Here is a 25634-nt window from a genome sequence, read left to right as displayed (position 1 = left end):
TGGGCAAACTGTCAATTTAGTTGATAGGCAACTGCCTTGCTTTGTTAGGATGATTAAGCTTAGATGATAGCTCCTAGCCTTCACACCCTCTTCAGGTGTAGAGGGATGTCTGTTTACTGAATAAAGCTTTGTGGATTGCACTGCAGATCTCTTTATTGTCTCACATCTCAGTGGGAGGGTTTGGAACACCCCCACAACAGAACAATAATGTATGAATCAGGTCTTAGAAACAGGCTGAGGCTGTAGCATTGGAAAATGCTCCTGTGCTATTTTAATTTTTTTTTAAGTTGTTTTAGCTTCTTGACACCAGACTCTTTCAATTGGCTTAATTCCAAGTTTTTGATACCAGTTTGAGAAGCTTGAGAGGATAGTGAAGAGGACTTTTTAGTCTGAGTAAACACTGCTCATTGGAGCTACTCGTTGGAGAATTTGTTTTCTTTACCACTCTTGGTATACTGATAAGAACTGGCTTTTGGGTGATCTAAACTAAATCATCCTAGGGAGTGTATTGAGAAGAAAGAAAGAAAGTAAGTCACTGTAACTTACCTTAGAAACATTTGATTCTTAAGCCACAACATTATGGTGTGTGTGTGTGTGTGTGTGTGTGTGTGTGTGTGTGTGTGCATGTTTGGCCAACACGGTTTACCAGTCTACCAGTATATTCTCTCCGTATTTTAACACTTAATTTTAACTTAAATTTAAATTGTACTGTTCTAACTCTGTATTTTAATCTTATATCAATTTTGCTGCGTGGTTTTATCCTGGTTGTGCTTTTTATACTGTATTTTGTATTTGTGCTTTTAACCTGTTGGTTGTTTTATTATGGTTTTAATTTTTGTGAACCGCCCAGAGAGCTTCGGCTATTGGGCAGTATAAAAATGTAATAAATAAATAAATACCAAGCACAAACATTTCTACCATGCATTTTTTTCACTGATTTGTATTAACTAAAGTCTGCTATGTTTTTTTCTGCCACACATTCTAATATATAGTAAATATCGGGGACCTGATCAAGTGGTAAGATTTCCTGCATTAACCAAATGGTGGCTGAGTGTACACAGTGAAAATAAAAGTCTACCTTATTTCCCTGCCCCCACATACTGGTTGTGCTACTGCCATTTCCCTAATTACCCATAATGCAGTGCAGGTTATCATTGGAACCCAGCAAGGTGCATGGCAGGGGTGGCTTCTAAACATCCCACATCCCCTACAACAAACCATGGGTTGTAAGGTGGTTTAGAAGCCACCTTTGATGTGCACTTCACCAAGTTTGGATGACATGATAACCCGCTCTACATCATGGGTAATTTGGGAAATGGTGGTTGCGCAACTGACAGGGACAGGGAAATAAGCTATGGTGGCTTATTTTCCTGTCTCGATCATGCGAACCTGGTTGGTAAAATGGTCATCTGTATTAATAATCCATGACAGATGACATTGAGTGGTTAAAGTACTCCCCCAAGCAAGAGAATCTCATGGCTAAGTTTTTTAAGGAATCACCTCTCTTCCCAGTTCTTTTCTTCATGGCTTTCATACTTTAAGATTTCTATTCCAAGTGTTACTTATGTATTTTAAAAGAATTAAACATTAGCAGCTTTTGTGAAGCATTAAAATATATATATTAAGTGTTGGTGTGCTTGAGTGACGTTTCTTGGTGAGAAGCTATAGTCATATACCTGCAGTTCCATTTCTGTATATGTTTTGGAGAGATGTAGAGTATTCCACCCTCACCCCAAGTTAATAGCAATGTGCAATAACAATTAAAAGACACACACACAGAGAGAGAGAGAGAGAGAGTCTAAAAAAGCAATTGCAGACTTTAAAAAACAGCATTTGCGGGCTTAAAAGCAACATAAAAGCTTCTTCTTTTTAAAAGCCAGAGGGTTTTTTTTCCTTACAGGGAGCACATCTCCAAAGAGTTGGAGAAAATCTTTATTGTTCTTTTTGAAACAGCACCACTATCAGTATAAATACAGTTTTGTTTGTAAAAATATCTACTTCCCTAAATAAAGACTCGGGAAGTAGTGAGGAAACACTGTAGCAATGCATAGAGGGATAAGTCCTATTCAATCCACAATAACAGAGCAATTCAGTAACTAACAGTAGAGCAGCCACAACCACAGAATAAGACAAATTAATATATACCCTGGATTAGGAATGAATAAATAAGATAGCGGCTGGGTCGATCACTGGGCAGAATCCCTCCCCCAGTAGTGAATGAAAAGAGGTAGCAATCGGGATGGGGATAGGGAGAGAAGACAAGTTCTGTTGTGAGGACAGAACTGGAGGACTGAGGGGGAGAACAAGCCACAGTGAGCTTATTTGCATAGTGACTTAGGATGCAGCCAGTGTCAGCAACGGTCATCTGTGTTGCTGCACTTTATCAGACTTTAAAAAACAGGCAAACTTCTGCATATTATTTACTTGGCAAATTGCTTGTATTGAGCTCTGGATTCACCCTTTTCCTAAATATTTCTGACTCTGCTCAAACAGGAGTTATTTATTCTGCAAATTGCATATATTTAATAACTTCATTTTCCAGGGCCACCTTGATGTTATCTATGACACCTTTCCCTCTTACCAGAGCCTTTATATAGGATATTAAGAAGTGGTGGGCATGACACTTAATTTTTATTAATATGCAGAGATGGGATTCCTGCACCTGAATGCAGGGGTGCAGAATGATGAAAAAGAGCTTGTAATTTCTGAGTTAAGAGTAAACCTGGGTATAATTCAGATTTCGAAATCTAAATAATTACATAAAGTGCTGGGAGTTGAAGTACGATAGAATGAATATTGTATAGCAAATCCAATAGAAATCTTATTATTGCCCATATTTATTATTCTGCCTTCCACCCAATCTTTGGTCCCTGAAAAGCAAAGGATAACAGAAATGGAAGACGGTATATGTTACAGCTGGCTTTGTAGCATCATAGGTATTTAGGCTGATTATTTTTGAGCTTTCATTAAGGTGCTATTTACATAGCATGAGCTAAGGTCGACGGCATCGAGTGATGAAGTCAAACTTGAAAGAAAGCAACTAACATCAAGAGGCCATCAGAGTGGCTTTGAACATTATAATGATTAAACAGCAACAGTGGATAAATAACCAATTTGTTTTCTTGTGTTTGTGGCACAATGTACAAATCAGAAAGGGAGTGCATATACTCCATGCTGAGATGCATGAACACCATGTGTATTAGGTGCCTACACGTTTCCATGGAGAAGATAAATCTACTTCCCTTTGTACATTATACTGGAAACATGAAAAATGGATGTACAAGTTAGGAGGCCATTATCTATTTATTGCAATGTTTGACACTACAGTAAGTATAATAATATTATTAACAGTGTTTACAAAGATAAATACCTGGATTTAATCAGTAAATGTTCATGTATATCCTGACTATAAACCTTCCTTAAGAAAAAGGAAATAGAAATTTAGTTTCAATAATCAGCACAATTTAACTTATCAGCTTTAGTGGACCATATAGCATGAGTAAGATGTGAATATATATTTTCATTCTTTGCTGGGAATTCTTATATGCTCTATCACAGTTCATCTACAGAGTTTTAGACTGCTGGAGCATGGCTTTTCATGGGGAAATAGTTCCATCTGCTGGATGCTGTAGGTAAAAATAATATTTTGATTCGCAATGTTTAAACTACATGTTTCTTCTTTTAATTAGAGCTGATCCAAAAGAAACTATTCAGTTTTGAGTTTTTCTTTCTGTATTATCAAAACATACCCAATTTGCTTTTGAAGGTCCCCTCCATCCCATACACTAGAAAGACAAAACTGTTTTGTGTATTTGATATCAGCATGCTTGCAGCCGCACTTTACAGACGCAACTAATGTAAAATTCACCAGTTATTTATTACATTTATATCCTGCCTTTTTTCCTCCAAGGAACCCAAGGCAGCGTACGTAATCCTCCTCCTCCTCTCCATGTTATCCTCACAACAACAACCCTGTGAGGTAGGTTGGCCTGAGAGTATGTGACTGGCCCAAAGTCACCCAGTGGGTTTCCATGGCTGAGTGGTGACTAGAACCCAGATCTCCCGACTCCCAGTCCAACACCTTAGCCACTACACCGCACTGGCTCTCAAGGCCATTATTTGCCCAATATATGCATATTGCTTTCACAATTTACGTATCTTGTGGTTTTCAAAGGGGAAATTTTAGACAAAATCCACAAGCAGCACACAATACTGTTGTTTTATACTATGAATGGTTTTAATTTTTGTGAACCGCCCAGAGAGCTCCAGCTATTGGGCGGTATAGAAATGTAATAAATAAAATAAAATAAATAAATAAATAAACCCTCCCGCTCTCCCTGCCAGTGCCCACAGACAGTCTTCTGTGGATTTCAGAGGTCAGATTCTTAGAAATACAACCTCATTTAAATCCATTGAGGATTTACCCAGCATCTCTAACCATATGTTATATTCAGTACTCCTTTACTAATATCCATTTCCTCCTACTAGTTTCATGTAGATTGAGAAAAGGCAAAATCTAATGGGGCACTTATACCCCCAACAATTCTTCTCCACCCCGCTGATTCCGTTCTGCCCAAATTCCCTGTCTGGGAATGCCTAAGCCATCATATGGAATCTCACCTCTCAACTTTAATTTGGCTTGTGATGGCTCCATTCCAACCATCTTATCTGCCCTTTTTCTTCCTCCTCCTCCTCCTCCTTTTCTGCCATTCCCACATTTTGCAAGGGAGAAAGAGGAAGGAAAATGGCAAATGGCAAAAGAGGGTATAGGGTGGCTGAGCTCCCCAGTCTTTGTAAACTTTGGATAACTCTCTAAAGACCCAGCTTGTCCCAAAGAGAGTAGGGCCGGTTTTACTAGCATGAAAGAATGATCAGATATTTACTAGTATGGCCAAGTCTATATGATTCTGAATCATTTTTCTTTCTTTTCTTATTGGTGGGTGATAATATAATTCTTCCTGCATTCTTCTAAAAGACAGGCATCAGTTGGAAAATGTCAACTCAGGATATATAATAAATCTTCGCATTTAGTACAATGTGCCTTGATCACTTGTACTTTCTATTAACATCTCAGGGATAATCATAGCATCTTTATCTATGTATGACTGAATTCATTAGTATTCACGGCAGGTCACTACCTCTACCATATGATTTTTAAAACTGTTCTTGCACTAGGCTGTTGTAGTCTGAGTTTATTGTACATACTCTGCTAAATCAAGGAATGCATCTTGTCCTTGTGAAAGCAGTAATTTCAAGTTGCATTAATAATTCCTTCCCCTTGATATCATTGAAAAATAATACAAAACCACTTTTTATCAAATGCTGCTGTTTCCAATGACAGGCTTCTTCTAATAAGGTATGATTTGAATGATGCCTAATGTGTGATTAACATTAATGTTGGAAAGACAAGAAATGACGTGGGAAAGCTCCTATCTATTCTTTGATAATAAATAGGGAACAGCATTTTAGTAGGACTAATTTCATGTAATGGTTCAGAGTCTACCTCCAAACCAACTCTCTGTGGTCAATGCTCCAAAGGTTGGACTTCCCCTTTAAAGTTCTCTTAGCCAACGCACTTGCAGCATTCACACTCCGGTGTGGCTGCCACCTGACACGGCTTGGGTGTGGCATGGTGGTGCAGGCTAAGTGCCCTCAAAACTGCATTGCCTCTAAATGGCGCACTAATGCGATTAAGGGCACAATCCTATGACTATTTAGACAGAAAAAAAGTCTTACAATCCCAAGCGTTCCCCAGGTAGAGTGACTGGATGGGGAATGCTAGGAGTTGTGGATTTTTTCTTGTTTAAACCTGAATAGCATTGCACCCTAAGTGCATCATACATCTGGAGCTGTATTACAGGGGACACTGTAGTGTCCCCTGTGTTATAGGCGATCAGTAAAAAGAGCATTCCACCATGTTACCCTGTAAATTGGGGGGTGGGTCATTCTAGCGTTCATAAAATGGAAAATGTTTCACCAATCTTTCTGAAAATACGACCTGCCAGAAAGAAATGCTGGTTTTACATACCCTGGCAATTTCAAGAAGTTTGGTGAAATATTGAAGGGGTGGTGGCAGTTGAAAGGACGAAAGTAAAAAAATCCTCTCTGACTCAAAAGTGAAACTGAAAACTGGGGTTGGCGACTTTTTTTTTGCGCAGGGAAAGCTCCGAATTGGGACCCTTACCCTCCAATCCATTGGTGGGATCGTGTTCCCCAGTCCATCTCGTTGATGGAATGGCCTTTCTTTTTTTAAAATTCCCTTCCATTGAATTTTAATAATAAAAAAATTGCCCCATTAAAGTCAATGGAGGCCTCATAACACATCGCATGCGCAGTAGCGGCGCTCTCCCCCCTCCCTCCTGTCTTGAGGGCTATCCGGAGTAGGAGCCAGCCCGGGGGCTCGCTGCCCAGTCCAGGATACACAAAATGTGGCTGCTGCCGCTGCCCCTCCTTCCCTGTCAGCGCGACCCGGCAATTGCCCCAAGATGGCAGCGCAGGCCTTGCAGCAGCAGCAGCCTAGCAACACCTGAGAAGCCCCGGCCGGCTGGGGAGTGGAAGGGGGAGCCGGGCGGAAGCGGAGCAGCAGGACCGGAGGCAGAGCCAGAGCAGCAGCAACCCAACAACGACCAGACGGAGCAGCAGCAGCAGCAGCAGCAGCAACCCAACGACAACAACACAAACGGCTGCCCCGCCTCCTCACGGCTGCTCTCCCGGGGAAACAGGCTCCCATGCAGGGCCTCGGCACGAGGGAGCACAAGGGAGAGAGATCAGCGCGCCACGAGGTCTCCAGGGTGCTTACTTTAAAGAAAGTTCTCCTCGGGTGAGTGCCTGGATCCAGCTCACCTCCTGGCCCTTCTCGTGTTTGGAAGAAGAAAGTCCTACAACTCCCAGCATCTCCAAGCCTTAGACTGGTCTAGCAGCTCCCTGGGAGTTGCAGGGCTTTTTCCCCTTGCCGAGCAAACCTGCTGCTGCTGCTTGTTGTTGTTGTTGCTGCCGCCTCCTGCAATCCTGGGGCTGCAATCCTGGGCATGCCTCTCTGGAAAAAAGCCTCATACAGACCTGCACAGGATTGCCCTGTTAAAAGTATGGGGAGGGGGGGGGGGGGAGACTGCTTAGGCTTCCTGCTGATTTTAAAACTGGATTCTAGGTCTACTGCAAATTAGATCCTGGCTTCTCATGTTTTGGACTACAATTCCCATAAGCCCTCACCAACACAGCCAATGAGTTGTAGTCCAAAATATATATTGAGGGTAAAATCCAAGGTAAATCCTACTTAGAGTAGACCCATTGAAATGAATGGAACTTAACTTGGTCAAAACTTACATAAGTCTTATTCATGTCAATGGGTCTGCACTACATAGGACTCATGTGGGATTCTACCCTCTGTTGCCTACCACACTTAGAATCATAGAATAGTAGAATTGGAAGGGGCCTAAAAGGCCATTGAGTCCAACCCCCTGCTCAATGCAGGAATCCACTCTACAGCATACTTGACAGATGCTTGTCCAGCTGCCTCTTGAAGGCCTTTAGTGTGGGAGAGCACTTAACCTCCCTAGGTAACTGATTCCATTGTCGCACTGCTCTAACAGTCAAGAAATTTTTCCTGATGTCCAGTTGGAATCTGTTTTCCTTTAACTTGAGCCCGTTATTCCGTGTCCTGCACTCTGGGAGGATCGAGAAGAGATCCTGGCCCTCCTCTGTGTGACAACCTTTTAAGTATTTGAAGAGTGCTATCATCTCTCCCCTCAATCTTCTCTTTTCCACGCTAAATATGCCCAGTTCTTTCAGTTTCTCTTCATAGGGCTTTGTTTCTAGACCCATGATCATCCTGGTTGCCTCCTCTGTCTGCGTCCTTCTTGAAGTGTGGTGCCCAGAACTGGACGCAATACTCCAGATGAGGCCTAACTAGGGCCGAATAGAGAGGAACCAGCACCTCACTTGATTTGGAAACTATACTTTTATTAATGCAGCTCAAAATAACATTTGCCTTTTTTGCAGCCATATCGTATTGTTGGCTCATATTCAGCTTGTGATCTACAACAATTCCAAGATTCTTCTCATTTTTAGTATTGCTGAGCCAAGTATCCCCCCCCATCTTGCAACAGTTCATTTGGTTTCTTTTTCCTCGGTGTAGAACTTGGCATTTATTCCTATTAAATTTCATGCTGTTGTTTCCAGCCCAGCGCTGCAGCCTATCAAGTTCACTTTCAACTTTGATTCTGTGTTCCAGGGTATTAGCTATCCCACCCAATTTTGGCTTAGCCTACCTCACAGGGTTGTTGGAGGGGGGGCTAGGAAGGGGAGATGTTATTTCTGCCCTGAGCTCCTGGGAAGGAACAGAAGTACCATAGATGCCTTACGCCAGGTCAGATGATTTCATCACCTATTCCGCTATTATATGTTTTCTACTCTAACTGCCAGCAAAAAAGTTACCTTCTTTCCAGCAGGCTATCTGAAAGCACACCCAAGTCATATGTAATATGCACATTTGATTTTTAAAAGATTTAGAAAGTAATGCTTCCAAAAACTGCATTAGCCTTTTATGCTGCAACATTACACTATTGGCTCACATTGAGAAATTGATCAAAAATGGTCACCTTCTTTCCAGCAGACCCAAGTCATATGTAATATGCACATCTGATATTTAAAAGATTTAGAAAGTAATGCTTCCAAAAACTGCATTAGCTTTTTGTGTGGCTTTTATTCCTGTGTGTCGTTTATTACATACTAACCCTGTTCAAAAGGCATGCTAAACCACAGTGGTTAAGCATTTTGAGCTAAACATTATGGCTTAGAGTGTCATGTGAACCATGACAATTGATGGAATGAGACCCTTACTCATTAATCCAGTGGTGGTGTCTTCTTCGGCCTTCATTGTAGTTGGTGGAATGACTTTTCTTTTTTTAAAAAAATCCCTTCGGTTGATTTTTAATTATTATTGTTTTGCCCTAGAGCCTCAATGTTATTATGTAAACCATTGGTTTTTTGTTTATTGAATATAATATATAGGGTGGCCATCTTGATTTGTAAGCATGCTCAGTAGTGCCTCCTCCCCCCCACCTGCCTCAGCTATATTGGAACATTGAGAGAAAATGGCTGCCTCCTCTAGCAAATATTGTCAGTGTCTTCTCAGAAGTACGTCCCATTGAATGTAATGGTCTTATTCCCTGGAAAGTGTGTAGGGGATTGTAGCTTTTTCCACACTCAGTACACAGAAATGGTTTTTCACCTCGGTGAATTTATTTATTTATTTATTTATTTATTACATTTTTATACCGCCCAATAGCCGAAGCTCTCTTTGATGTAAAGTAAGGGTGAACATAATTTTAAAGCTTTCCCACACTCTACACATTTTTATAGTTTCTCCCCTGTGTGGGTTCTTTGATGTCTACTCAAGGTCCCACTAGAGCTGAAACTTTCCCCACAGCCCATACATTTATATGGCTTCTTTCCTGTGTGGTCATCCGTTACACAAAACCATGAAATTCCATAAACAAAAAACCTACGGTTTACAAAACAACGTTATAGGCTGTACAGTTTTCAACCAAACTCCAAAAAGCAGGGAAATTGAGAGTTAAGGCTCACAGGCCTATAACGCCACATCCTCCCTAAGGAGGCAGAAAGTGCCAGTGAAATTCTCATTCTCCCAAAGCAGATATAAACCATGAGGACAGGATGGAGAATAGGATATGCAGAGGTGACTGTGGGGTTGTGGAAAACTGATGACGAACAACTTAGGGCCACCTACTTTTTGTTTGTTTATTTATTTATTACATTTCTATACCGCCCAATAGCCGGAGCTCTCTGGGCAGTTTAGAGCAGCCCTTCCCCAACCTGGTGCCCTCCAAAGATGTTGGACTACAACTCCCATCATTGCAAGTCAGTATGTCCCATGGACAGGAATGCTGCGACTTGTACTCTCAAACATGTGGAGAGGTGACTATGGGATTCTGGAAAACTGATCGGGGAATGTTGTTCTAGAGCAGCCTTTCTCAACCTGGGGCGCTCCAGATGTGTTGGACTACAACTCCCAGAATGCCCCAGCCAGCTGGCTGGGGCATTCTGGGAGATGCAGTCCAACACATCTGGAGTGCCCCAGGTTGAGAACCACTGTTCTAGAGCAAGGGCAGGCAAAATGTAGCTCTCTAGATGTTTTAGCATTCAATTCATAAAAGTCTCTGTCAGCATGGACAGTGATCAAGAATGCTGTGACCGCAGAAGAATGCTGTGACCGCAGAGGATTTTTCTTAGTGTTCAGCAGTGTGAGATCAAAGGCAGAGCTACCACCTAATAGATTCATGTGTAAGGAAGGATTATTTTAAAAACTATTGATGAAAATGATTTTCGTCCTCACCATAACATGGGAGTTGCAGCGCAGCACATCTGGACAGCACCAGGCTGGAGAAGGATGGTTTATACTTGGGTCCTATACATGTCTTCTCAGAAGCCAGTGCCACTGAGTTTACTAGGGCTTCCCCCCAAGTGGTATAGGATTGCAAACTAATCTCATTTGAAAGGAGTTCAAGACACCCAAACTAATCCTTTTCTGTTCCTCTGTCACTCTGATGAGATGATGTATTGTGGAGGGATTGTGGGGAGTGAACAGTATATTTTGTATGAACACATTTTAAGAAAAAAATTGGTTCTTTGAAGGGCAGGGTATTTACGAAAAGCTGAAAGTGCCAGCTCTTGCTCTGGTTCTACATCTCCAACAAATAGTGCCCCTTCTGTTATCAGTCGTGCTGCTCTATGCGAGATGTGTGTGAGAAAAAAATATTGCGCAGCCCCTGTATTTGGTAAGGATATAGAACAGCATTCCCTCTCCTGCTGTCCCAGCTTTCCTGACCATGGGACATACTGACTTGCAATGATGGGAGTTGTAGTCTAACACCTTTGGAGGGCACCAGGTTGGGGAAGGGCTGCACTAAAAAAAAAATAGAAGTAGGTGGCCCTAAGTTGTTCGTCATCAGTTTTCCACAACCCCACAGTCACCTCTGCATATCCTATTCTCCATCCTGTCCTCATGGTTTATATCTGCTTTGGGAGAATGAGAATTTCACTGGCACTTTCTGCCTCCTTAGGGAGGATGTGGCGTTATAGGCCTGTGAGCCTTAACTCTCAATTTCCCTGCTTTTTGGAGTTTGGTTGAAAACTGTACAGCCTATAACGTTGTTTTGTAAACCGTAGGTTTTTTGTTTATGGATTTAAAATCAACCTATCATAGATTTGGAGCTGTCTTTAAAATCATTCCTCCATGATGTTTTACTGATACAACAGTATGGACTTTGCAGCCATATGCATTTATATTTTTCCCAGTTTCCATTTTTAAAAATTCTCCGACCTAGTCAAGTCTACATTAGTTCTGCCAAGCTCTTGTTTCTCATCAGGGTTCACAGGCTGTCAGAAAGTCGATCTGGTGAAACATATATGAATGTAACAGAATTGATTTATTTATGCTAACAATGCCTGATGGTGTAAAGGGTACAATAATTGCCTGTCTGTTCTGGTACTGTCACTTTTAAAGCACATTTCCAGATAGGAAACTAAATACATTGGCAATTGAAGTGTAAATGTGTATGCAGACAAAACTTTTTCTAACATTTTGAAAAAAAAATCATTTTGAAGAAGATGGCAGTTTAACTGGCAATCTCTTTTTTCATTCTGTGAGAGTTCAGTGTTGGGGTAGATTCAGACAACTATTTCCCCACTGAATGGATACTTTTGTAGTAAATGTAATGGGCTCCAAGTGAAAATGAATTTTCTGAAGGGGGCGTGTGATGGATTCTTCTACCATTGATCTTGCAAGCTAAAAGTATAGCGGCCTACAATTCATTACATATTGGTTGTGCCTCATAAGTCCAGGGGATAATTCCTTGGCCATTGTGTGATTTGCATTGAAGAAGAAATTTTGTGTCTGAATTAAACTAGTTGTTTTGCTTTGCATCAAAAGAAGCAGCTGAAGAGGCCTAGTTAAAACAATTTTATTTCAAAAGTGTGTTGTTGCTGATTACAGTTGAAGTTGTTGTTGTTTCAAGAACTCTCGAATGTCTGTTGAATTTGGCTTACTTTCATGGTCCTATATTGGCCTATCTACAGCTCTTTCTTCCAGAGCTACTCACCTAATATTACTCAGTGCCACAGGTTGTCCTGTTAGGAATCTGGCCACTCTAGGGCTTTACCTTGCAAAATAAAGGAATTTAATTCAGTAGAGCTGAATGGGCTCAAGATGTAGTGGTCACTAATGGAGATTTCACATGGTACCCTAAGCAGGCTAGATCCAGATGATTTGAGTCTCAAGGTGGCACACACTACCAGCAGGTGTTGAAGCTATTGGAGCTGAGGCTGCAATCCTGTTGATGCTTACCAGGGAAGAAGTTCCATTGAACTAATTCAATGCACTATGAACATTTCAGATAGGTTAGATAGCTGGGTTGAGACACTTAGAGGGACTACAAGAGCAACCTTATAGATATATTATGATAATCAATTTATAAATAAAATATTTTCTTATAAACTGCCTATCTTCACAAAAATAATACTTGTACAGTAACATAACAAAAAGAAGAGGGAGGTAAGTACATTCATTATTTCCAGATCAGCCACAGGTAATATTTTTAGTTTGCTGATATATATAGTGTCACTTTTATGTAGTTTGAAATGATATGAATATTAATTAGCCTTTTTTCCCCTGAAAAAATTACAGGAGTTGTCAAAGTGGATTATGGAGATGTAACGGTCAGGAAAGCACTAAGAGACACCTTAAAATGTAAGCCATTTTCCTGGTACCTGGAAAATGTTTATCCAGATTCCCAGATTCCACGAAGATATTTCTCCCTTGGAGAGGTATGAATCATTTAGTTTGCATAAGAACGTGTTTCTGAAAATGAAAAAAGCCTCAATTGAGCTACGGCCTTTTCGTGGTTCCCTGTGAAGTCCTTCACATTTTAGGATACACTTTTGTAACTTTTTAAAGCTGGGTTGTAGAACCGCAAGCCGGATGGCCAAATCCAGCCTGCCTGGGGGCCCATTCTTCCTCTCCAGTGTTCTATAGATGGCACTTCCCATGGCCTACCCCCTTTTCCTCAACTACCGATTGTTTCACGGGTTCAGCTTTTGTGCAGTTTTTCCCATTCTAAAATGTTGGAATGCCTCTGGCAGGGAGAGCTTTAAGCTACAATATGCTGGTGTTTTGGGCCTTGTACATTTTGCCTTTGGTCCATTTTGTCTTCAGCCCAGTCCCTGAAAGCTTCTTTAAGCTAGACTTTAGCCCTTGGGCTGAAAGAAGTTCTGCACCCTGTTTTAAAGATAGATAGATCTACAAATGTGCTCAGGTTTTATTTTCATTAGGTTTACTTTTCACGAAGCCTATATTTTGTGTCAGCGCAAAGAGATGTTATTTTTAAGTCAACAGCATACAAGGTACTACATTATTCTAGCTTGGGTTTGTGCTTCCATGTGCTTCCAGCAAATGGTGCCAGATAGGATACATTCCCAAACACTTAAGGAGAAGAACACAAGTTACTCCTTCACATATCTGATAGCAATGGCTGAGCTCCCCTGGGTCTACTTTCAGAGAATTTTATTTTGGCCCAATTCTGTTCAGAGCTGAATTGAATTGTTTAATTAAGATTGGGTCCTATCATCCCAACCTGCCATCACCCTTCATTGCCAACCTCTTTCCCAAATGTACCATGGAATGCTCTGTCAGACATGCCCGGGAAAATCCATTAAAACCACAAAATACAGGGAATATAGTTCCCAGTGCTTCCGTGCACTCATGCTTGCTCCCATGCATGTTCACAGGAGCAGTCAGGCCTAAAGTTTGGGGGCTCCTTCTGTGAGTAAGAGTGGGGAAGGAGCTGGCAGTTCTGGTAGAAAGCACTGGAAGCCCAGAACTGAATCCCTTCTAAATTTTGCTCAAACTCCTGAAATCTTATTTTGAGCCCCCGCCCTGCCCCCATTCTATACACACAAACACTTTTGAGCAATCAATATTATCGGATAATATGCAATATTAAAGGATAATTTGCTGTAATAATGTTTGGCCAACTTTCATCTTGTTTAATTCTTAAACCCTGTAGATGTTTTTGTTTGAAAGATCTGGCAGTGAAGTATTTAAAAACAGGGGGTTGCATTTACCTCACAAATGACATTAATCTTTACTTTTAGAATTATAAATTACAATACTAGATTAAGTCCACTGAAAGATTTGTCAGTCAAGCCACGTTTTAACAAAGGACATAGATGATATTTCAAGACCATTTTTTTATAGAACTAATTTAATAAGCATGAAATAATAGGGTTTTTGCCATATAATTGACAGACGGGCAATCCATGGGAAGTGAAGTTATGAAACAGTCATTAAAAACACCTTATTTTTACCAATAAGGGCTAGGTTTCTATGGAAACAGGAGAAATTTTTCAAGCAGCATCTGTGAAATAAGTCTTGCTTGTCAGTTTCAGTTGCTAGCTGTCCACTGAGCCTATAGGGCATTTCCCCCTTCCCTCCCCAAAATACAGCTGTAGGGTATAGCAGTAGTAGATACTCATCTTAGGACCAACTCAAAATTGCAAAGCAAGCAAGCAAGATTTGTAATGGAGAAAGACTTACATAGATACATGCACAATGCATTCCTATACACATCTATTCAGAAGTAATTCCCATTGAGTTCAACAGGTTTTACTCCCAAGTAAGTGGGTATAAAATTGCAGTAAGCAGGTCCAATTGAGCATGCATTATTAATTAGTTTAGTCCATGCCTCATACAAAAAGAACTCAGATTAAACTAAAGGCTACAGGGACAGAGAAACATGATTGTTCCCCCATCTGAAAAAATAAAATCTGTTTCCAGCACTGGTGGGGACTGGGTGGTTGGCTCAATTGTCAATACATTTCTAAGCCCAGTTTAAAATGTTGGTTAAACCCTAGATGTTTGGGGCCCAGTTTATTTGAAGGACTGCCTTTACCCATACCATCTTATCCGCATTCTGAGGTCATCAACAGAGGCTCTTCTCACACTTGCTGCCTCCAAGACAGATTAGGTTGGCAAGTATAAGGGAGACAGTCTTTATGGTAAACTTACATAGAGACATGCACAGCACGTTCCTATATATACCTATTCAAAAGTAATTCCTATCACTGGTAGGAGCCTGGATCCGTCGGTCCAAATGACAGCTCAGATAGATGCAACGGCCAGGAGTGCCTACTATCAGCTTCAGCTGATACACCAGCTGCACCCCTTCCTAGAGTTGGAAGACCTAAAAATGGTAGTACATGCGCTGGTAACTTCGAGGCTCAACTTCTGCAATGCGCTCTACATAGGGCTTCCTTTGTGCCTAGTCCAGAAATGTCAACTAGTTCAAAAAAATGGCAGCCAGGCTGGTCACCGGTACACCTGGGGGGGGGGGGGGACCACATTACAACAGTTTTAAAATCACTACACTGGCTGCCAGTTTAGTTTTCCAGTGAAGTATAAAGTATTGGTTATCACCTTTAAAGCCCTACATGGTTTGGGTCTAGGCTACCTGCAGGATCACCTTCTCACATACAATCTGCCACACACACTCAGGTCCTCTGGGAAGAATTTACTCCAGTCAAAAAAAACAAGTCTGACAACTATTACCCAGAGGACCTTTTCTTCTGCTGCTCCCAAATTGTGGAATGGCCTGCCAGGAGAGATTCGTCAAGAGTCTTCCGGAATTTAAGAAAGCCATAAAGACGGATCTCTTCCGGCAGGCCTACCCAGTTGAATTTTAAGATGCCTTTTAATAATGTGCTGCTTTTTAATAATGTTTTAGTTTTATATGTTTTAATCAATTATATGTATTTTATGGTTTTTTGCATTTGTGTTGTACCCCGCCTTGATTCAGCAGGAGAGGCGGGAAACAAATAAATTATTATTATTATTATTATTATTATTATTATTATTATTACCTCAAGAGTTCATTAGATCCCCTTTTGCACAGGTATTGAGGAAGCTCTGGAGACCTACTTGTTTATTTATTTATTTTATTTATTTATTATACTTTTATACCGCCCAATAGCTGAAGTTCTCTGGGTGGTTCACAAAAATTAAAACCATGAAGAGCATAAAAATAACCAACAATTTTAAAACACGAATACAAAATACAATATAAAAAGCACAACTCATTGACTGTTTCTTAATTGTATTTTTATTTGTAATTGTTATTTTAATGGATTTTTACAGTTTCATATTTTCTTTTATTTAGTCTCTCCTGGCAGGTTCCTTCTAATGAAACCCAATGAAAAGCTAACTGTAGCTGACAGGCATAGTAATAAAACTAATATAATGCAGTCCCAGGCCATCTTCTGTCAAATGAATGCTTTGGCATGTTTGTCCAGCTTTTCCATTATATAACCAAATTATTCCACTCTTTATGTTTCACAGGAAGAATGTATATTGGCACAAATTAGAACAGGAACATTATGCAACTTTATTCCTGGAGGCAAAGGCTATCAATGGCTACTAGCCCTGATGGTTGTGTGCTATCTCCAGTATTCGAGGCAGTTAGCCTGTGTGCACCAGCTGCTGGGGAACACGGGCGGGAGGGTGCTGTTGCACCATGTCCTGCTTTGTTGGTCCCTGGCCTACAGCTGGTTGGCCACTGTGTGAACAGAGTGCTGGACTAGAAGTAGCCTTGGTCTGATCCAACATGGCACTTCTTATGTTCTTATTATAGTTACTTTCCTGTCCAAGAGATCTCGTTCTATTGCATCTTAACCTCCTTCAGAGTCTCCTTCCAGTTTCTATTGAATATATAATCCAGACTGCATGTTAGGTTTATTCCAAAGGTTTTACTGTATAACTTTTGAAATATGGTTCTATTAAGGCTTCAATCCTGTACTTACTTGGAGATAAAGTCCCGTCGAAATCATGGGGCGTACATCTTAGCAAATACATATAAGATAGCAATGTTAGAGGGTAATGTTAGGGGATTGATACTTTTTGGAGAGAGAGAGAGAGAGAGAGAGAGATTTGACATCAGAGCCCCCTCTGCCCATCCAAAGCCCTGCCAGCAAGAGCCAGGCAGAGTGGGAGGACCATCAGAAGCACTTTTGCCTCTTGTTCTTCCTTTTTTGTTAACTTGAGCTAGACGGTCTCGGGTGTTGGTGGGGACAGTAATAGGAGTCTCTTCTCTTCCCTCCCTGCCCAGCGTCATTCTTCCCTCTCTGTCCCTCTTCTGAGGTTACAGCAATAACTTCAGAAGAGCAGTAGGTGGGAAGGAATAATCCATTCTCAGTGTGGAACAATGTCATTGGATTCACCCCACTACTTTTTAATTAAAGGTAAAGTAGAAGATGATGTTGCATCAGCATCATGTCGAAGATGAAAAAACAATTAATTTTATTTTTCCATATATAGTAGAGATGCCACGCTGCAAACATTTCTTTACCAAAGCCTCAGTGAGATATTTATGTAGTCAGGACACTGGTGGTTGCCTATCTGTTTTCCATTTTTTGAAATGAACATTTGAAAGCAAAATCTCTAAAACCATGAAATTGTATGGAAAGAAGTCCTTAAGGCATTTAATGAAGCTTGTCCAACGTTTACTTAATAATCAAATCATGATCAAGTAGTAAAGATTTTCTGTGAAATTATTTTCACCCCCCTTCTCTTTGGATAAAGTTAGAATATTACAGCCAATCCTATAAGCTACTATATGGAGGCAAAGGCTTGTAAGACTGGAAGTACTGATTCGAGGTTCACCTGCTTATGTTGGGGCAGGAACTGTATATCCAAATCAAGCACTGTTGCTCTTGACAACCATCCAATAAAAGGGCTTTGAAAGCTGGGTGAGAGGAAACATGACCATTTAAAGACGTAAGGGTTGGGGTCATATTCTGGACCAAGGGATTTTCATTGGAGCTTCAACCAGACACCTGGAACAGTAATAGACACCCACGCTAGTGTTAACCAGTGATTGTGGGACTTCAGGCTAAGAGGGGCAAAGCAGGATATTTGTGACCATCTTGACAAGTTATGGGTACAGCACAAAGCTGCTGTTTTGTAAAAGCCAACCCACAGCATCACACTGTTTGTTTGTTTGAAATATTGTATTCCACATTTTAGGGTTAAAAACTGTCCCAAACTGACTTCCAACATATAAATCTAGAATACAACAATACATTTCAAAAGCCATAAAACCACAATAAAACATTAATAATTAATAAAACCAGTAATAATACTAACATAAAAACATCTAGGCCAATAAAAACAGTAAAAGCCAAGAAATAATTTTAGTTAAAACCACATCATATATCCAGCAACTCAATAAAATCTTTTTAGAAGGAAGCAGCAGAAAAGAGAGCTCCTTAAAAGGCCTGCAGTGAAGGGGGCTGATGTATCACAGTTGGCATTCCAAAAACATGGGGCCACTGCCAAAAATGTCCTCTCCCTCATACCTATCTACCTAGTTCTTAACAGTGAGCTTATCAGTAGGGCTTGACATGAAGTGTGGGCAGGCTGATATATGTGAACGGAGACCTTAAAGTAACTAAATCCAAAACCAATTAAAGCTTTAGAGATCAATACCAACACTTTAAATTAGGCACAGAAACACAGTGTTGAGAAAGCCATTTTTTGTTTGCGGTAGTACTTCTTGTGAAGCTTTTCTTCAATGATAGTGATTGGAAGGTCTCATATCTTCCAAAATACAACTCAAAACAGGTACATTGGTTATAGTCTCTCTTTATTTTCATCGGTATCAATCTCTGGTGGCTGCAATCTCATTTCCCTAAAGCAAATATACTTGTTTGGACCTGCATCTTAAATAGCTCTGGTCAGTGTTTAATAGTTTCATCAATTATGTTCCTCATTTTGATTAAGTAAAAAGGTGCTCATGATTCATTGGAAATATAGACCAGTATCCCAATTGTGACTAGCTGCATGTGGCCAGTCTACCAATTCTGTTGTGTGAGCAGCACCCACTGCTTGCGCAGTGGCAATCTGGAGCTTCCAGGGAGCAACCCGTAAAACAAGCAGCAATGCTCATTTCTGTAAGGGGGCAGGTTAGAAGAGCTCTCCCCCTTGCAAAAACAAGCATTGTTTCAGGGCAAGCACATCGTGGGAATACTAATTCACCATTGTGCAAACAGTGGGGACACCTTGAGCAATGGAATTGGCAGCGCTGGCCCTGCGCAGAACAGAAGCAGCGGCGGGTCATGGATGGGCAGGATTGGATACTATCCCAGACTTTTAATTTAACAACAGCAGCAGCACAACAACAAATGCTTACAAATACTTCAGAAAGAAATATAATCTTCAGAAGCATTCTTTCCTCTGCATGAGAGAAGGAAGGAATTTCTAACAAATTCTACTGTAACAAATCCATGCATTATCTAAAAACAAGATATACCTTTCCCCCCCTTAGGACTATTTTCCCATTGAAACTACTGAAGCTTACTTCTGAGTAGACATGTATGGGATTACACTGTAAAACTCTCAATTACAATCGAAAATATACTTACTAGAGAACAAATCCCATTATAGAAGATTTCTATAACCTGATGATGTGCCCAATCTAAAGTAATTTCACGATTATTAAATTCTTGTTCTTTTTTTTTTTTTTAGTGATGTATTGCTTTCTGTTTTTGTTTGCTTTACTATATCTTTAAACAATTTTCCTTGATTGCATTTTTTCATCCCAGATCAGGAATGTTGAGACGAACCAATGCTTAGATAACATGGGACGCAAGGAAAATGAAAAAGTGGGCATATTCAACTGCCATGGCATGGGAGGAAATCAGGTAAAGATGAACCCTGTCTTCAAAATAATCTTCAAATTATTCTTAAGGCTCAGCCCATGAAACGAAATCTGAAACTAGAGCTTATTTAGTAAGGAGATAGGTTTAACTTCATGTCAGAATGTTACCTCCTGAACATTTCTAGGCCAGGTTGAGATAGAAGTTATGTTCTCCATGCATTAAGATATTTTCTTTCAAAACAGTAATGGGATCTGCAAGGAATTTCTAACACAATGCAATCATGAATTTTGAAAGAGACTGAATAGAATGTCTAGTCCTACTACTTAAAGCTCTCCTGAGATTCCACAACCTTAATCTGATGCTTGTCCCATTCCTGCTGAATTATAGTCTTACCTGTTTTGTAATTAAAATCACTGTATCATACTGCCTTCAGGAAAAACAGAGAACAAATATTTTTCCCGTCTGTTTCCTGATACTAGATTTGGACAGACTTCCCATATTCCATTCTGTAAGCCTTCTATAAATTGGCAGGTCCTGGTTCTGCTCTGCCTGTTTTTTAATTCTTTGTTGATCATTTTTATAATTGGTACATGAGTGGTTTGCTCTTACTGCAACCTTCTATTTCTTTCGTTCATTATTTTTTTTCTTTCTTCAGAAGGTCATGAATGAGCACCAGCAGAACAAGGAAATGGCATATATGCCTTTTTAACATGCAACCTGTTAGTCTGAAAGCAACTAGGAGATTTTGCAACTCATTAGAACGGCAATGCTATGAACTTATTCTGGGTTTATTTGCTTACAAGTAGAATTATTATTGGTTTGATTCTTACTCATTTGCAGGCAGAAAGGAAAACAATAAAACAACCCATCTAAGTCAGTTTCAGCTGGATATCAGTCAGTTGCAGGCATTTTCATTGTTGTTGTGCATGTATGTACATTAGTGCTTGTCTGTATTACATTTAAAAAAAAACAGACAGCAATGAAACATGCAAAGTTTCCTCTCTACCCCTGCCCCACTTTGTTAGTGTAACCGGAAAGGCTAGCTAAGAAGAATGAGTTGTTTTTTGTTGCTGTTCAAAAGCGCATGTGTTAATAATATTATTATTATATTTATATCCTGCCTTTCCCCCCAGTACTGGAACTCAAGGTGGTTTACAAGATTAAAACATGTACAATTAAAACATATAAATATAAATTTGCAAAAGTTAAAATAGAATTAAACCCACAGTAAAATTAAAAACATTGTTTTAAACAATTAAAAACAGTAACAAATTTTTTTAAAAATCCAAAAGCCTGCCAGAACAAAAAAGTTTTTGCCTGCTTACCAATACAAGTGTGCAAAGTACCATTTAAAAAAAAAATCAGTGAGAGATAATACTCGCATTCCTGCAGCCTTCCTTCCGCTGTCACCCATCATTTTTATTTCCCAATAATGCCATGGTGGGAGCTACCATTGCTACCACTACTACCCCAAACTACATGACAAGGTGACGTTCCAAGGTATTATTGGAAAAGAAAAGTTCCAGCTGCCAGGCTGAGGAACCAGCAGGAGCGCTGGTGAGTTTCATAACACTGTCTGCAAAATTCACCCCCTGAAAATAGCTAAAATGCTGCCCCTGTCCCACTTTTACAGCCTTGAAAGTGGGTCATGGAATTGAGAGGGCAATATTTGCTCAGCCTAAGATTTACTCAGTATTGCTGGAAGACAAGGGCACATTAATGTAGAAGGGGGGAATTAGGCAGTTGTGAAACGTCCACAATCAAGGGTCATTGCAATATTCTGTATTTTTACACCTGTGAAAATAGTTTCCTACTTGGGAATTAATTCTCACTTCAATTTTGCTCAAGGTGCCAAATTCAATGTGATACAGAAAGGTCCATGCTTATATGGAAATTTGAAAAGATGTAAAGAATAAACGTAACTATGTTTATGGCCAAGCAATATGTTTCCAAGCTCCAGAGCCAAGTAAACAGCACCTGAGTGCTAAGTCCTCATACATTACTTTTTTCCTCTAACAGGTTGCTCTAATTCAAATTCTGCAAGAGGAAAAAGTTTACCAGATGTGGCTTATCCTGTCAAGTTAGATGAGTCACAGCTGCTGAAATTCTCCATTCTGTTCAAATTGAAAAATACAGATGTCCTTTTAGGGTATGGACATGTGGAACTTGCTCAGAAATACAGGAATTATAGCTTTCTACACCCTGTGTGCCATGCTGAAATCTATTCCTTGTTGTTAAATTAAAAATGCATTTTATACATATGCATTTTGTTTTTACACAGATGTGAAAATATTTTGCAAAGAGCTCTAGGGCATTATAACTAAAAATTAGAACATGGAGAAGTAACACGTGCTTTAATCTGCTTTTAATATATATATATTTTCTCTAAAGCACCCTAATTGGTAACTTAGTATGATTTGCATGCACTATCTAATTGGTAATGCAATCAAGTTTCATTTGCATGCTTTACCAAAGGCTGCATTCAACAATTAATTGGCAAAAGGTTGCTTTCAACAATTAAGAGAGAGCACCTTTCCTGTAGCTTTGATTAGAATACTTTAAATCAAGTGAGAGGTTAATTCATGATAATTGGGAGTCTTGTAAATAATTTAAATACCCGCCATATAGGTTGCTTAATTTGTCTTCAATTTTTTCTGACCTATGATCAACTTTTATCCCCAGTTTGTAGCATGGAACTCATATCTATATTTTCCCTTTTACTATGTTCATATATTTTGTTCCTTCCCTCTTTCTTTCTTCCATTTACCGTACCTCTCTCCTCTGAAAAAATCAACAGAAGGTTGTAGTGGTGCTGCTAGTACATCCCCAAGTGAAACTTTTCTTTGTTGTTCCTCTCATGTTAAAGAAATTACTGGGTGAATCATAATGGAATCATACAATTGCTAGAGTATTATCTAGAACTTATTTAGGAACAAAACTTCTCCATCATGGTCTCTGTGCATCACACATATGGGCTTCCATACCTGTGTGGAGACTCGTTCGGGATCTTTCCATAGCTGAGAATTGATTTTGGCAGGAACCCCTCCGCCCCCCCGCCCCATCCACTGTGCATGCTCCAGTGGGTTCCTGCCTGACTCCTTGTTTCCTTTTCAACAGCCATTCATGGTGCACTCATCAGGAGCTTTGCTAGTGTTTTTTTCAACCACAATAGCTGAGGAACTAGTTATTTATCTTTTTCTTACTACCTTTCTTCATTTTCAGACTTTCTTCTTTAAAAAATGAAAAAAGCTTTCCCCCCTACGTTTTTCTCTTCATCTGTCTGCTCTTTGGATTCTTCACCCCATTTTTCTATAGCATTACGGGTCTTATTCAATAAATGTTCTAAATGTGGGAGCAACCCCGTTGGTATCAATGGGGCAACCATCACCGGAACCAGGACCCTCACTTCCCAGAGTGGCACCATCTGTCTCAGAGGGAGAAATTAGGGACTCTCCCCTCCCAATGGGACAAGTAACCCTCCACATCAGAGAGATTTGACCAGAGAGGTGTCCCCACTGAGTCATCATTCTGGCAAGCAGGATAAAGATGAACCTCGACACGGTTCACAAAGAGTCCAGTCTCGCTTCCCCTGGGGAGATTATGATATGGGATCAGAGTGGTCAATGTGTCCCTATAGACCATCCGCCTGGGAAAAATGGTATCAGGATTGCTACCATGATGACTACTGACATGGCCATAGTTAGACAATTGGATGAAGTGGGAAAGGGTTAGCATATATTATAACCATTTATCTCTTCCAGGTATTTTCATATACTGCTGACAAGGAGATCCGCACAGATGATTTATGTTTGGATGTCTCTAGACTCAATGGTCCTGTGATTATGTTAAAGTGCCACCACATGAGAGGAAATCAACTTTGGGAGTATGATGCTGAGGTATGTATTCAAATAGGGCAGGAATCCAAATTTATTTTTATTAATCATGTTCAAATACTATTGCCAGCAATAGGGAAGACAGGGATATGCTATCAAGTTCACGCTTAAAGGCTTATACAATATTTTTTTAACATTTAATTTCTATTCATCTGCTTCCCAATAAACCACTTGTGTGTGAGTCCTTGTTCATTATTTCAAGGATGCTTTCATTTTGAGGTAATGGTATGTCGCACGATAAAATATATAGTACCACAAAATACTGTCTAGGTGCATAATTTTACATCCATAAATACTACTCCAGCAGAATAGTTGGGAGGCAAAAAAAAAATGGGCACAAGTTTATCACTGTAAGAGGGTATTTTATAAATGTATTAGATAGATAAGTAGGTCCAAGAGTTGTAGAACCGAAGGAGAAGTGGAGGTCATTTTTTTGCCATAAGTAGTCAAACATTTGGATACAGCTTCATGGGAAACTATTCAAGTATCAGATGCACTCATTGGGGTGGTTCACACATGTATGTTCAGCACTTGAAGATGGTAATTTTACATGGCAATTTGCGTGTGTGAATGAACTATCACAGACCGAATATTACAGACTCAAGAGAAGTGAACACAGCCAGAGAGAAATGTTTTATTCAACCAGCAGTTACAAAATAGGTGTTTTTGTCTGGGCTACAAGCCCACTAGTGATACCGTGCACTCCATGAGACAGTCATAAAGGGAGATACCAGGTGTATGAGCCTTCCTAATGTGCAGAGTAGTCAATGAGTCAAGAATGCTAGATTTTCCTGTGTGAAGTGGGCCATTCATCATATCCAGTTGCCTAAGCACACGGTGCCTACACTTGCACATACTCACCTATCTGAGCTACAGTGGGGGAATCATTAGTTTGGCAGAGACCCTGCAGTCCATATAGTGGATGCTTCTTTTCCGGAGGAGGATTCCTTGCATTTCCAGCTCAGTGCTAAAGCTCATTCTGCTCCCATGAAGACTCCCTCCTAGTCATGTCCAGAGGACATTTGTTTTCTTCTGAACACATTTTTCTTCTGAAGCTATGTGTTGTCGTTTTTTCTCCCATTACTGAATGTATCATTTCCCCAAACTGTTGGGGCTGGGAAAGGGAACAAGACCACGGTAAAGTAAGTGATGAACGCAGAAGCCTTAGCTAAGGCAAACTGGACTTTAAGTTATATAGCAGGTTGAAAGATGGACAACTACCTATTTTAAAAGAAGATATGCAAAATATTTGTAAAATTACTTTTGAATGCCTTTTCAATACCGAGTCTCTACAATAAGAGACCACAGGTATTGAAAAAGTAGAAAAAATACTCAAAGCTGATTTTACCAGCAAATATTCTTTTAAAATAATTCCTGTTTTAGTAAAGTTGAATTTATCCAAAATATGAATATAGTTCTTAGCCAGAATTAAAATAATTGAGGAGAAATAAGTATTTTTCTTGAGTTTATTGGGTTGTTCGTGTGCTATTATGCCATCCCAGAACTTTATGCGAAGACATAAAGTTCTTTTGGGCTTTGCTGTTCCAGTCTCTCCAAAGGCATCTAGTTCTGTATTTTGCATTGATTGGACAACTGCAGCTTCCTGTATGGAACCTGTATGGAAGTGTTTCGGAAGCTGCAGCTGGTGCAGAACGCAGCAGCTAGGGTGCTCACAGGGACACCCAGCCTTGCCCATATAAAACATGTGTTAAAAGAACTGTACTGGCTGCCTGTTATTTATTTTATTATTTACAATATTTATATACCGCTCCCCATTCAAAATTTCAGACCGGTGTACAAGATAAAATACAATAAAACAGAATAAAACACCTTAAAATAGATTTTTAAAAGCAAAATGAAAGGAGAACTGTGAACCTTGGCTGGTCATTAAGGAAAGGCTTCCTGGAACAATGATGTTTTCAGGAGGCGCTGAAAGGAATACAAAATTAGCGCCTGCCTGACTTCCAGAGGTAGGGAATTCCATAGGAGGGGGGCCACCACACTGAAGGCTCTTCC

The 25634-nt window shown here is 40.0% G+C and overlaps 1 protein-coding gene across 1 annotated transcript in view; it reads left to right on the top strand.

Annotated features, from left to right (window-relative positions):
* Nucleotides 1–25634, top strand: part of GALNT13 (polypeptide N-acetylgalactosaminyltransferase 13) — a 186343-nt gene that overhangs the window by 144198 nt on the left and 16511 nt on the right. The window contains exons 9-11 of the mRNA XM_063118627.1: nucleotides 12704–12843; nucleotides 19669–19767; nucleotides 23487–23621. Coding sequence (XP_062974697.1) covers nucleotides 12704–12843; nucleotides 19669–19767; nucleotides 23487–23621 — 374 coding nt within the window. The remainder of the gene's footprint in view (nucleotides 1–12703; nucleotides 12844–19668; nucleotides 19768–23486; nucleotides 23622–25634) is intronic.

Source organism: Elgaria multicarinata, chromosome 2, assembly GCF_023053635.1.
Source record: "Elgaria multicarinata webbii isolate HBS135686 ecotype San Diego chromosome 2, rElgMul1.1.pri, whole genome shotgun sequence".
Lineage (NCBI taxonomy): Eukaryota > Metazoa > Chordata > Lepidosauria > Squamata > Anguidae > Elgaria > Elgaria multicarinata.
The sequence above is the reverse complement of the archived record's forward strand: the minus strand, read 5'-3'. Positions and strand labels throughout refer to the sequence as shown.